Raw genomic sequence first — 14,673 nt, forward strand, 5'->3', positions numbered from 1 at the left:
TAGTAGTAGGAAACATAGTGAAGCTAAACCCTAGGGCTTACAAAGCTGTTAACCTAGTTATTTGTTGAGTTCTAGGCTAGTGAAGGACACTGTCTTAAGAAACAAAGTGGATGGTGCCTGAGGATTGACACGAGATTGGTCTCTAGCCTCCACACACATAACACATGCATATACACGTGTGCCCCATCCAATAAATACAAAGAAGTTTCCGCATTTACAAAAAAAGAGAATAGGAAAAAAATGCAGAGCACCTATAGAAATGTATCTGATGGTACAGATCTCTGGGGACATGTCTCCCTCATTAGATTGTAATCAATTTAAGGGTAGCAACCAAGCCTTACTTATTCTGATATTTTCCCAGTACTTTGTTCCCAATAATTATCTGTCCAGTAACCCTTTTCCAAGACCCAGTGGCTATTTTATTGGGCTAATAGCCCAATGTTTATTTCTAGGACTGCCTTACCCACTCTGGGTTGGCAAAACTTCCCTCAGTTCTAGTAAGTTCTAAACTGGATCTGTTTATGCCTCAATTGCAGGGGCCACATGAATAAAGGTAGAAAAGACAGGTGGGTTCAAGAGGATCTGGATGTAATTTGCATGCAATTAGCATATGATTTGTGTCACCTATTCTCAAGAAGTAATTTTCAAGTTAGAGCTGCATCACTGCTTTCCTTATTGCCACCATGCACCCATCCCCTTTTCTTCATTCCTGCTCAGCCCCTCATCTGTCATCCCTTGATCCAGATTCTTTATCTCTGAAAAGAGAACACACAGAACTCTGGGAAGGGTGAAGCTGACCAAGGACACTGGAGTCTTTGAGGAAAATTCAAGAAAGACATAGGAGATACCTAGTGAAGGGGTGGGTCCTCCAGCTTTGTTGTCTTCCCAGTCAGTCAGCATAGCCTTAGCTCTGAGACAACCTCTTTTTTTTTTTGTCCTCCTCAGGAAAAGGATAATACCATGGCTGCTGCAGATCCATGGTTATCTCCTGATCAAGAGGATAAAATGGCCAGCCATAGCTAAGCACTGCACTTAGTTTCCTTCCTCTGAGGGTCTGGTAAACTCCATCATCCCTGCTTCATTTTCTTCCCATAGTTCCCTCTGTTCATACACATGGATTAAAAATATGAGCTGAAGAATAATTCCTTCCTTAGGTCTAGGAAGATAGGCTTGCTCAGTTGCTACTTTGCAAAGGATTGAAGCTTCTCTTGTGGGGTTTCCAACATTTGTAGGTAGTTTCAGCTTTCCAGAACTGATCAGCTCTATCCTGCATCCAATCTCAGGCTCAGGATGAGATTTGATTTCCTTCTAGGGCCCCATCTCAGTCCTGTCTTCCAGGAGCCAACCCAGACTGAAGGCCTAGATTATTTACACCTCTTTGGCTCCCATGAGCAGCCAACTCCGTGGGCCCAGGAGCAGTAAATCTACCTCCTAATCACACCATGCTGTGGGGCTCAGTCTAGCTTTTTCTTGCAGGGCTTTTTATCACTCACCCAGACAGGGTCTGTGGCCTAGAGAGAAGCCTCCGGGAAGAGGCTGGCCTTGCAGCTTCTCTCTACCTCTGCAAATGCCACAGGGCTCTGCCTTTCTCAGAAACCCTGCACAGTAAGCTCAGAGTCTCTGTCCTAGGGCAGAATAACTTCTGACCACAGCTGATAGGCTATCAGAGGATTTCTAGAGTTTGGAAAGGAGAGATGTGTATCAGCACTTACCTGTCTCTCAGACATTACATACAGGTAGAGCTGATTGATAGAGAAGGCCATGTCCCGGAGGATGGGGCTCCCATCTTTGAACACAGAGACCATCTCATACTGGACCCCGCCATGAGGGGGACCATCAGCTCGAATCTGCAAGAAAAACAAATTCCCCTTAGTATTGACACTCAGCCTTCTCGTGACCATCTGCTTCTAGTTGGAGGGGTGGCTTACAAAAGACACTTGCTACCCCTTCAGGTCATTGCTCTGAAAGAAGTGCTACTTATGTTAAACTCTTAATCCATTCACAATCACTCTCAGTATGCAGGGCCTGAGATTTCCCTCCTACCCTGTTTCCCCCTCTCCTTCTTTCTTCCCCATCCCTGTCTCCTTTTTCTCCTTTCTCTCACTTATTTGGAGCCAGGATTACACTGTGTAACCCAGTCTGTGCTCTAACTCACGATCCTTCAGCTTTTCCAGTTCTTGAATTACAGGCATGCATCATGCATTACCATGCCCAGTTTTGGTCTGGGATTCCTAATGGTGGTTGATTTGTGTTTGAATGCACATGAAAGATTCTGACTGTCCCTGTGCAGTTGTTCCTGTGTGCATTTACATACATTTACAGTATTTGTGATGTGTCTATGTTAACTGAGTGTGTATATGTATACTTACCATAGATTGGAGAGTTAGTATCTATATACAGTACCCTTGTATTAGGCTGACATGGGGGGACAATTATGCAGATCATCAAAAACCTTGTTGTCATCATTGGGAGACTGAAGATTTCAAACCTTGAAAATCTTTCTGCCCCTAGATGCCAGTTGGCTGTATTTGTATGTTATGTAGGGAGGTGAAGTATGCTTTTTTTTTTTTCTTTTGCCCCACCCCAGGACAGTAAACAAAAAGGACCTTAATGTCATTTACCTAAGGCTCCTCTGCCTAGGATACATACTTGAGCTTATCTTGTGAGTTTTAAAAAAACGTGAATTTCAGAACTGGACCCATGAATCAGAATCTTTGAGAGTATGGTCCAGGCAGTACCACCTGGCTTAAAAGCTCCCTAGGCAAAAGCACAGCCAAGGTTGAGAAGCAGCAAGACAACCTAATGCTCTTATCCTGCCACACTCAGAATTGCTTGGAGGGGATGGGAAGTGTGTGGTTGAGCCAGATCATAGCCTCTGTTTTGGTGGGAGTTTCCCAGTAATGCTGAGGCTGTTTGCACAGAAGGTGGAGAAATACTAATCTGGCTGATCCCTGTATGTCCTCAAGGAAAGAATTTCATGTAAGGAGTTGTTGGCAAGGAATCCTTGGTGTGAATGGGCTCCATGCACAGTTACATCCCATATCAGCAGCTTGCCATTCACTCCCTATCTCATTCTACCTACATACCTTCTGACTCAAGTCTTGCCTCCCCTGAGAAGGCCCATGCCCTCTGATAATTAATTACATCAGGTAGTGCCCTTTTATTTTCTATTAGACATGTATCCTAAGATTATAATCAATTGATTTGTTCACTGTATATGTATTAGCTAACATGTATTGACTTTAATTGTTTCCAATATGTGTAGAGTCATTAACATTGTGAAGGTGGATATGTGTTTTCCACTTTTCCTATATCCCTCTGAGGACCTGCATGAAGCTTGGACACAGATTATGATAGATACAGGGAAATGCTTGAGAAACATCTTTGAAAGGATACGAACTATGAACCAGCTGATGGATAATTCTGGTTCTTTAGTGAGACCCAAAGATATTTACAAGTTAGGTAGAAATGATTTGTTTTCTACACCTTTCCATTCTCTTCTCTTTAACTGTCTCTTCCTTCTACCCAGGTAATCCTCATATTCTGAGAGTTTCTAAGGGTGGGACACCGTGATGTAGTTATTTCAAAGGTTCACCTTGGGCCTGATACCGCAGTAACATGGAAAGATAGTGAGCAGAGGAGAATTCAGTTCTGCTTGGCTGGGTGGGGAGGGTCAGATACAGTATTTACTACAGAGTTGAAGGAGTGTGATGCCAACTACCATTTCCACCTCTGCACTTCCTGAGAGTGTCACTATGAGGGGCCTAAGATTGGCTATGGCATGTACCTGTTGGGATGGGCTGGAGGTGAGGGCAAATAGACCATGATCCTATTGAGGCTGGGTGCCCAATGGCCTGAGGCCTTTTACCTGGATCTCAAGGACAGGAACTGGGTTAGGGTCTAGCCTGGGATCCTATGCTCCCACTGCTTTGGTGGGTAACCTGGGAGCTCTGGCTTGAAATTGCAGGGATTAGCTCAATGGAACTAAGAATACTCTTTTAGCCATTGCTATCCATGGTCCTTCCTCTATGGGTTGATTCTTCTTTCCCCTATGCTCCACCATCACCCGTTTTATATCACTTTAGTAGCCTCTCTTCATTAAAGGCAGTTAATTTGACAACTGTTACCAAAGATCTTCCTTCCAGAGGTGGGATGAGGATGGGCATTTATTTCATACAACGGGGGAAAACACTGAGTTAGTCATGATGTTACAGGGCTGAGACACCCACTTCCTAACCTGGAGATTTAGGCAGAGGGAAGAACTAATCACTAGTCTCCACATGGTATCACCCCCAATAATTAAAAGGCGCCTCTTTACTATTCAAATAAGATTTCTCATTTGGATCAACAGGCTTAAATTTCTAAAAGCTGACATAAAAAATATAGCAGCTTTAAGTTATAGAAGTTGTTGAGCCTGAGGAAAGACATGATCATTATATGACTTCCTGTTGACTTGGTTCAATTTTGTCTCCATGACATAGAGTACTCTGACTTTGGCTCTTGTGTGAGTCAGCCAAGTGTCATATCCAATAGGATATTTCCCTACTCTCATACCAATTCTTCTCTCAAAGAAAGCTGTCTCCAGTTCCACTCAAGAGTTGCAGAAGCAGTCCTCCCCTTAGGCCTGGCCTCGGATATCCTGCTTCAGGAAGCTTGTTTGCCCTTGACAGCTTGAGCAGCCACCTTGCCCACTCATCTGGAATTTGTTGCGAGCCCCAGAGCAATGTCTGGACATAAAGTCAGAAGAAGGAAGAATAAATACAACATGTCAGACCCCACCTCTGTAGTCCCAGGGACTAGGTAGTACCATGCAAAGCAACAAGGTGCATCACACATGCAGTTATGTTCCATGATGGCTAGTCCCTTACCTTCCCACTATACTGGAGACCTAGTGAGATGCTTTGAAAATTTCCTTTCTGCCACCATAATCATTTACTGAACCAGAGATACCAGAATCAAGTCTGTGTGACTCTCAAATACCAAAGCAAAAACCCAAACTAGAACAGAAGATTCTGAGCAATCACCTGAACTAAGCTATGTTCATTCTATCCAAATCCTAGAAAGGAAAGTATTGGTTAAGAAATCAGCACTTCCTTAAATACCCATCTACTTCCTGTTATCAGCCACAAGCTTAGGTAACCCTTCAAGAAACTCAAAGAAGGCCAGAGGGACCAGAAGGAGGGGGAAGGGGGCAGGTCTGCTGGAGGTAGGAAGTTAGCCAGCAGCAAATGCCTTTCCCCTGGAGGTGGCACATTAAGTGGGCAGAGTGTGGACCTGGGACTTGGGTAATTCCCTTCTGACTTTTGATAAGGCACAGAATACTTTTAGGGGAGTCACCTCTCTGAGACTCAGTGAAAATTTTCTGCCAGCAACAAGAATAAGCAATCTGCCCACTCAGTATCTGACCCAGAGAATCACATTCTTAACTACCTTCAGAGGTTCAAGGCCCTGGGCCTTGACAGTTCAGGAATGCAAACATTTAACACAGAGACTGCTTATTAGCAAGCAGGGGATCTCTCACCTACAGAGTTGTCCTCCATAACTACCAGGCACAAGATGGCTAATGGCAGGAAACTGCTGGGGTATACCAGGACAAAAGTGGGATTTTAATATTTATTTGTAGTTTATGTGTATGTTTTTTTTTTTTTTGCCTGCATGTATGTCTGTGTATCCTATTCTTGCAGTGCCAAAAGAGGCTCATGTTTTCTAGTAGTACAACATCTCTCCTGAGAGAGCTTGATCTCAATGGCCATGTAGACATTACGAGGCTGTGCTGCTTGCTCAAGGTTCACAAAGCATATAATTTAAGACTCAGCTTACTACAGTAAGAGACAAAATGTACCTAAATTCATGCCAGGACACTGAAGGTGCTTCAGTAAGAACACTTGCCATAGGGACACCTAACTGTAGATACCTAATAGCCCCAAGAGACTATGCTATCCTTTTCAGGTTCTCAATACAGGGTACTCAGTTCACTTCATATTTAGGTATAACCTTGCCTGAAGGCAGGAGAACATACTTGGTGTATGTCAGATTGGTGCTGTTGACCTGATAGATTATTGATAGCTACCACTTGTGTAGCTCTTAAAATGTGCTAGTTACGGTTGAAAACATAATAAAAATGAACTAATTTATCCTTACAGGTCCTCTGTTGCCAGTCCTAGTTTAATTCCCATTTTATAGATGATAAATCTGAGGCTAAGAGAGTTATGTGACCCCCATGTTCACACAGGTAAGGGGATTCATAGAGCTGGAGTCCCACCATAGGCTGGGTTAGAGGGAGGCTTCTCATATGAGTGTCAAGAGGACAGCATAGCTGAGCAGAGGAGATGGAAGACCTGGAATCCAAGTATCCCCTACCTTCTCATCTTTCAGGCCTTCCTCAATCAAATTACCTATTTTCTAAGGGACAAAATAACTCAGAATCTAATTTGAGGGATTTACTTGGGGACTAAAATTCAGTTTAATAGAGCTGGCTTTGGGGCAAGAGTGAGTTGGGTAGGGCCCAGGGGAAATTCAGTATCTGTTCTTAGAGGGCAAGGGGCAGGGAAGAAAAGACATTAACACTATTATTTCTTTCCTCTAAACCATAGCTGTGTCTGCATAGAAATGAATGACAACCCTTTCCCTAAACATCACATTCAGATCAGTATGCACAGCTGACTGGATTACCTATGGTTCCTCAATTCTTATGTATCAGTCTCTAGTTAATTCTATCATGGAGCCTGTCTGTGAGGTTTATCAGTTTGTTAGTGGCAGAAACAATGGTCACAATAGCTTTCAAGAGCTATTGGTCAGCAGTAGGATTAGAGATCATCTTGGCCATCTAGGAAGGAAAATGGGTTTGACAGACATTGCTGGGGCCTGAGATTCTGGTGATGGCAGAGTCTAATCCCAACTTTCGCATTAACTGGTGTGTAGCTTGCAGTAAGCCATTTTATTTGTTCATATAATAGTTTCTGTAGCTGCCAGATGAGAGTGGCTACTCTTCTCTCTCAGCACAAAAAGGATATCATGGAAATGAAAAGAGTTATTAGCTAATATTTCCAGTACTACCCCTATTTATTTATTACATGTCTACTATGAGCCAGGCTGCACTAGGGAACACAGGAAACTGATAAATGATATTGTATTTCTTCAGAGAGCTTAGGATGGGGGACAGGAAAGCCCAAGTCATCTTCACAAACTCAAGGGTTAGCCTCAAAAGAGGTGGTTTCTACAAAGATGGCAGTACTCAGGAAGAGGTGCCCCATCTGCCTTGGGGGAGGCCTGGAGAAAGGCTTTGTGGAGGAGATGAAGCCCAAGCAAAGATCTAGGGTGGGAATAACTTCTATGGAAAATGTGAAGTGAGCTACAAACATGAAGGTAGCATCACTGGGGTTGAACCCAGATCTTTTGAAAATTTGTTTTCTAGGACCTTAGCACTTAGGAGAGGAAGGAGGTTCAGATGCAAAGTGATGGAGGTACCATAGTAACTTGAACAGATTCACAGCATCTTCTGTCCTAAGGTTATTATTACTGGCTGGCTCTGGCTCAGAACTCTGGGCTTGCACAGTACACACATGTGTGTTGTGTTGTGTTGTGTGTGTGTAGTATGGTCTATCTGCAACTGTATGTGAGTATGCACAGGTGGCATACAAGATATTTGATATGTAGCATGGTGCACATTTGTATCTCTGTGTGACATGCATCATATATTTGTATGTGTGTAGTATGATGTGACTACTGTGGTCTATGTATATTTGATGTGTGTGTATCTTTCTTTCTCTGTGTAGTGTCTCTATGTCCTGTATGTATGTGTGTGGCATATATGTTTGGTGTGTGATGTATCTGTGTATATGTGTGTATGTGTGTGTGTGTGTATGTAGTATGTCATATGCATACTTTGTATGTGATGTGTATGCCTCTCCATGTGTCTGTGTACTGTTGTATATCCATGTGTCATGTTGTGTTTAATGTGTGGTATGTGTGTTTAACATATCATGTGTATTCTGTGTGTATCTGACAGGTGGTGTTTGTGTGCTTATGTGTACCACACATGCACGTTCCAATCTTTGCAGAGGTGGGTGGGGTGTCTGGTGCTGCTCTCAGAGTTCAGACTCTGGTGAGTTAATGAGCGCACATCTGCAGCTGTGCATTTAGTGCTGTAAGAGAGGATTCAAGCTGAAGTTTATTTTTGTAGGACTCTATGACCCGAATTATTTATAGATTGAAGTCTTTGGTAATTCAGTCTCTGAGATCTTCCCTCCCTCCTACACATACAGTTATACACACACACACACACACACACACACACACACACACACACACACACGAGGGTGGCAGCAGCTCCCAGAGCACCTTGCAGGTCTCAGCTCAGTCCTCAGAACTCTAGAAAGGTAACAAAGTGTGCAAAGTCACAGCTCAGTGGACTGAGGCTCCCTAAAGGATAGTTATGTGTCTGGCCCCAAATATTCTGATGATTGGTGGGGGATTCAGCAGCCTGTGGGTTACACTGAGCCAAGGGAAAAGAGAAAAAGGGGAGATGGGGTCAAGAATCCCTCATCTATGAAAATGGTGGCAACTAAGATGTGCTGAGCTAAGATGTCTGCTGTACTATATTCACGCTCCCATCACTGGTCCCTACAGAGGTATTGGTCAATCACAAAGGCTTTTTACAGTGTAGACTGCCATTTTCTGATATAATTATTTCAGTTTCTGTTTCTGTTATAAACTTCCCAGGATATTCAATGGAGAACAGGAGGTGTAGCAGAAGGGTTCACAGGGCTAGAGGCATCTGGATTTGGGGGTGGGGTGGGATGAGGCTATGATGGGCTTCTCCCTAGGATGCAGAAAAGAGTTCTTCAGATTCTGGCATCTTGGAACAGTCTAACTATTAACAGCCTGGCATGTAAGGTAGAAGTCGATAACATTTACTGATCATTACAATGGATAAGGTAAATATGTAGTCTAGATAGGAGAAAGTGGCTGGAGAGTGGGTAAAACACTGGAGGCCAGGGTTTTGGTCTAAACTGGGTCTTCTCTGCTCCTCCTGGACCAAGGATTGCCAAACAGTCACTGATAGATGCCACTTCCAGGATGAAATGTGGGCTCTGTTCTCACCTTTCTGTGGTTAAACTCAGATCTTGCTTCCTAGAAGCAATGAAGTTTCCAACCTGGGGCCTTTTCCTTGACTGTTCCTGGGAGAGTGACATTAAGACCTGGAAGCAAAAAGAATCTATATCCTCTGTTCTATCCTCTTCAATGGGTTTGAACTACAAAAACCAGAAAGAAACCAAGACAAAGTCCAGCTGAGGGGCTTCTCTAAGGGCCCAGCCCTACACCTTATACAAAAGGCTAGAACCCTAGGGTCAGGCAGGTCTGAGGAGCCAGAAACAAGAGACACTGTCAGGCAGAGAAAGCCGTAGAGTGTTCTGGGAAACATTAAGATAAACACAGCAAGAGTCAGCTGAAGCATTAAGCAGCCACAGATGAAATCACATTATGCAGAGGCAAAGCTATAATTCACACAGTGTGCAGAATTGGGAAGGGTGAGGAGGGAGGGAGGGAAGGGGAATTAATAAAGAGTAATGAGGAACTTCTGCCAAGACCAAGGAGTCTTTGTTTACCCAAAGCTCATGCAAGAATCTCCATCGCAGTACCACACACAGGTTCTTTTCTTGGGGATGCCCAGGCATTTTGACCAAGAAGTGACTCTGGAGTCATGTGGAGGGCAGGGCAGCCTTCCTCAACAGGTGTTGGAATGGGTGGATAGCAGGGTTAGAAGTAGGCATGTTGAGAAAGGCTAGTTTCCTTTCCCTGAAGGAGGTAGGACAAGGAAGTCAGCACTTCCACATACATATGCTTCAGAATAGCTTTCTCTCCTTATTAATTAATTTAAACTTATTTATTTGTATCTATTCTAGCTCATTCACAGTGTGAAAGGTTGAGGGTGTGTGAACATGAATAATCTCCCAAACTCCATGAGGTAGGCCCCCTCCCACTTTTCAGGGAAGAAATGTTAAATGTGTATAGCTGATCGCAGCTAGAAAGTGGCAGAGCAAAACCTAAAGTTGGTTGGGCCTGGTTCTGAAACTCTCTTCCACTCTGCTCCTCTGTGAGGTTCTTGGTTTCCTTTAAGTCAAACAAGAGGGGACTGCCTTCACTTGGACTAAACTGTGTCTACACAGTATAGTGCTGAGGACCTCCGGAAAGCTGTTTCAAGGAAGGATCACACAGCGGTTTCCTGCAAGGTGGCAAGAAGACTATCTGCAGTTTTGACAAAGAGCAAAGGTAGGGAATTTAAAAAGGGTACCTTCTCAAATTAACTCATTCTTTTCAATAGTCTCTGATTGCCCCACCTTGCATAATCTGGAAAGGTAATCTGCTCTCTTTAACACTAAAGGTGGCTTTTGAGCTGCAGGATGCAAGTCTGGGGTTTGAGCAATATGACCTGACCCAGGGCCTGTGTCTGGATGCAGAGTGACTACCTGATATTTTAAAAGAACTCTTAAAACAATATACATGGAGTGTGTATACCTTGGTGCAGAAAATGTGTCTGACCAAAAGAAATGGAGACTATATTCACACGTTGTACGTCTCATCTCTTTGCTAACTACTGGGTCTGGGTTTTTATTGCTTCTTATCTCTGCAGCTGCAATAACCTGAGAAGTCTCCTTGCCTCCAGCATATTCATCCTCTAATCTATTCTACCCAACACTGCCAGATTAATCTTCTTAAAACACGTATTTGATCCTGCCTTTTCTGTATGCAAAAAATCCTTAAATTTCAGATGTTTGTAATTTTCTTTCTCTTGCTTGTCTTCTCAGTCTCAGAATTTAAAAAAATGTTGAGTGTACATCACTTTTGGAGTATTGAAAGAAATTCTCTCTCTCTCTCTCTCTCTCTCTCTCTCTCTCTCTCTCTCTCACACACACACACACACACACACACACACACACACACACACACACACCCCTTAATTGTCCCCATTGATAGAAAAGTCTTGCCAGTTTGTCACTGGAATCCAGCTAACATGGTGTTGTACCCCTTTCCAATTACATCCCCAGCTCTTTTGTCTTTGTATCTTTATTTTACAATTTCGTCTACCTTTAGGATACTAACCTTCTTTGGTCATCTAACCCCAAAGCTACCTCCTTTTGCACTGACAACCCTTCAGCACCATAGCTGCTGGTGTGTCCCCCAGTGAAGTTACATGTGTTTAGTACGGGTCTTTCCTCAGATTAAGGACCTAGGGAAGATACTAGGCTGCACACATCTCCAGCCTTTTCAGTTTTGGTACTACTGTGTACCCTGCCAGCTCCTGCACTGCTTGCTAGCCAAAGGCCTAGGTCCATCTGCTGAGAGTGGCGGAGGTGGACCCAAGTTCTGGGGGAGAAGGAATGGACTGCTAGGGCCTCTACAGGGTCTATGCTGGGGAACAGAACATTGAGGCAAATGGACCCATCAAAGGATGGCAGCATTCTGACTCTGACCCTTTCTACTTCCTGAAAAGGAGTAAAGTGAAGGGGTGGCTATAGTACTTCACCCACAAAGAAAGCAGCTAAGCAGACCTGCCCACTTCTAATCTGTGCTTTAGAAAGAGCTGGCTTTTGTGCCAAGCACTAAAGCATCCCCCTCTGCCCCTCCCACATCCCCATTCCCCCTACACTTGCTTCTCTTAAAAGAGCTCTATACCTCTCCTGGGGCTGCGATCATTAACTGAACAGCACTTTGCCTCTTGGTGCTTTTGACAGTTTGGCAGTGAGCTGGGAAGTACCAGAGAAGCTGCAAAGAAGCATGAGAAGGGGGCAGGGGTAGTATGTTCAATGGACCAGCCTTGTGTGTGCTGACTCCTAGCTCAGTATCTGGCCACTCTGGTTCAGGGGATACTAGCAAAGAATGTCTGAGAGAAGTGGGGTAATATGGATTCTCATCTCAGTCCCTTTGGCTGTTACCTGGAGGCTTCAGGGCGCTGACCTACAACCACTCCAGACAGAGATTCCTCTAAGAGAGGTGGGAATAAACATTCATTTTGTCTGATACCAGAACTTCCTAGGGACAATAACGGAAAGGGTCTGAAGGTTGAGGGCTGGGTAGCCTGTGAGGCTGTCCAGGCAGGAGAGACATAAACTGTGACTATTCAGCAGCACCCAGGGCCTGGGCCTTTTTCCAAGAAGGAAATAGATGGATCAAAAGGAAGTCACAGATACCTATCAAATTACAATATAAAGAGATCTAATGTTGGGGGGGGAGGTGAGTTCTGGCTCCTGAGGAACCATCTATGATAAAGCATCTCCAGAAATGGCCTTGGTAAGTCTTAGCTATGAGGAAGGAGATGGATCAGAAAAGGAAGTAGGTTCCCAGCTTCCCAGAGAGCTCTGCACCTCCTTGCTTTCCTCATGGCTTCTCCTACTAATGCTAAGAGCTGTTGTGGGTTGGGCACTGCACCAGGCACCTTACACTAACCCTTACCTTACCACCAAACCCATGTCACATACCACCAAAGTTCCAGTCTGAAGCTCAGACTGGGGAGGCAAATGGCCATAAGTCATAACCAGCCAGTCCTAGCAAGGACCTGAACTTGAGGCAATTTATTAGTCTCCCTAAAAGATTCTCACCTTTGTCTTTTGTGTGATGTTAACAACTTATTCTTTCATTTAACATGATTCTGCTGCCATCTTGGTCTTAATCTAAGTGCCAACATAAATTATAAATATCTAGAGGTAGACATTGAATCCATATAGTTCATTTCATGCAACTTTTAGCAGCATGCCAAGCCCAGCAGGGTACTTTAAAAATTGCATTCTATCCTTGATCAACTTAGAACTCAGGAAAGTCACAAACTGGGACTACAAAAATATTTTTTCTTTTCTTTTTAAATTTTTTCTTTTACTTTTATGTGCATTGGTGTTTTGCCTGCCAGATCCTAGAACTGAGTTACAAACAATTATGCCCTGCCATGTAGGTGCTAGGATTTGAACCCAGATCTTCTGGAAGAGCAGCCAGTGCTCTTAAACATTGAGCCATTTCTCCAGTCCTAGACTATAAAATCTGAACATGCAAGTTCACTTTTCTTTATGGTCTTATATGCTTTTATTGTTTGTTACTCTGTGAGAGTACCCTCTTGAATACTTGTTGTTGCACAGATCTTACAGCCTTGGTACTTGATGAGGGGTTAATATTAAAAACTTTTAAAAGAAGACTCTGGATTTGGATGCTAAACTCTTGTTCTGGATTCTGTTCAAGGCCTCATATGATCATATATTATACATAGAATATAAAGTCTGGGAATAGTCTTTTCTGGAAAATGGGAATGAGTCCTTCCACCAAAGAGAAGAGGTCTTTGGCTGCTGGGAACCTCAGATCAAATCTAACCTTAGTTCTGAGCCTCTTTTAAACTTAGTAGTGTATTCCCCTCTCTGTCTCTGTGGAGGAAGGGGCATGGATGTTCTAGTTCTAAGTTAGTTATTCTTATAAATTACCTCAATTCCTTTGAAAAAAGTGAGGTTGAAAATGTGCAAATGACAATGCTTACATCTTCCCTTATGCTGCATCCTCACCTCCAGTGTTGCGTTGGCTCAGTTTCAGTCTCTGCACTGGGCATGTGTGCATGCATCCTTTGTAGGCAGCATTCACCCAGTAGATATTTCTTAGTGAGGGCCTGTGATGGTTTAGGGATGAGCAGGTGCTTCAAGAGGTAGGAAAGAATTCTGTTCAGCTGGCCTGAAGACACACTGACAAAAGCCTCAGGACTGACTATGGGTCAGCCTTTATTGAATAATAAAGTTTTTAACAGTAAAAGTTCTGGGTGCATTTGTAAAATAAAAGAATGAATGAAGAATGAACGAATGAATCATTGAATGAATGCATTTATGAGCCAAGAGAGTCTTCTCAGAGAGATATTGAAGGCTGCAGGGCAGAAAACCCTTTCTTTGGGCCACAGAAGACACTCAACCTCGATAACCGAGGGCTGGGCTAGCACCCTGTTTTTGCTCATAGCCAGGTCTCCAGCATTTGGCACCTGCACCTTGTGTTGCAACTAGCTAAGTGTGCTAGGCATTAGAGGAGAGCATGTGGGGAGAAACAGAGAGGGAGGCAAAAAGGACAGAGGAGGCAAGCAGGGTGAAGCTTCTAGCCTGCAAAGCTACAGGTGTAATAGTGTCTACAAACCAGTCTTGTTTCACGGGTCACCTCCTTCATTTCCTCCTTGTTTCTTTTTCTCCTCCGTTCCCGATCTTTCCATTCTTAGTCCTGGAAGCTCTCCTTGCTCTGTTTTTGCTTTTCTTTCTGTGTACCTCTATCTCTGTCTGTTTGTCTCTATCTCTCTGCCTCTTCTGTCTGCCCACCCCCACCCCATATACACATCCTTGCAGATCACCAAGAAAGATGCTCTTTTCAGCGATATACCCATGTTTGTCTGGAACTCAGCATCAGCCATGGCCAAGAGAAAACAGCCTCAGAGCTCAGAGCATTCCCACCACCAATACTGACCTCTCCAACCTAGACTTTACTTCTAAGTCCATTGGCTTTGCTGACATCAGGTGGGCTAATTTTCCCCTGTAATTAAAAGGGATAACCCCCCGTTCTTAATCTCAGATAATTAGCTTTCTGATTGCCTGTGCTGGGCAGGAAACTTAGTGTTTGGAGAGGGATTTGGGGCAGACAGATTAGACAAACACTATTCAGGAAGCT

At 43.7% G+C, this 14,673-nt stretch overlaps 1 protein-coding gene across 2 annotated transcripts in view; it reads right to left on the bottom strand.

Annotated features, from left to right (window-relative positions):
• Plxna2 (plexin A2) overlaps window positions 1–14,673 on the bottom strand; it is a 201,244-nt gene that overhangs the window by 104,803 nt on the left and 81,768 nt on the right. For both annotated transcript variants that reach the window (XR_004946163.1, XM_036202014.1), the window contains exon 4: window positions 1,713–1,847. Coding sequence is in view for 1 of the 2 variants with exons in the window: in XM_036202014.1 (XP_036057907.1) it covers window positions 1,713–1,847 (135 nt within the window). In the remaining variant the exon portion in view is untranslated. The remainder of the gene's footprint in view (window positions 1–1,712; window positions 1,848–14,673) is intronic.

This window comes from Onychomys torridus, chromosome 11 (assembly GCF_903995425.1).
Source record: "Onychomys torridus chromosome 11, mOncTor1.1, whole genome shotgun sequence".
NCBI lineage: Eukaryota > Metazoa > Chordata > Mammalia > Rodentia > Cricetidae > Onychomys > Onychomys torridus.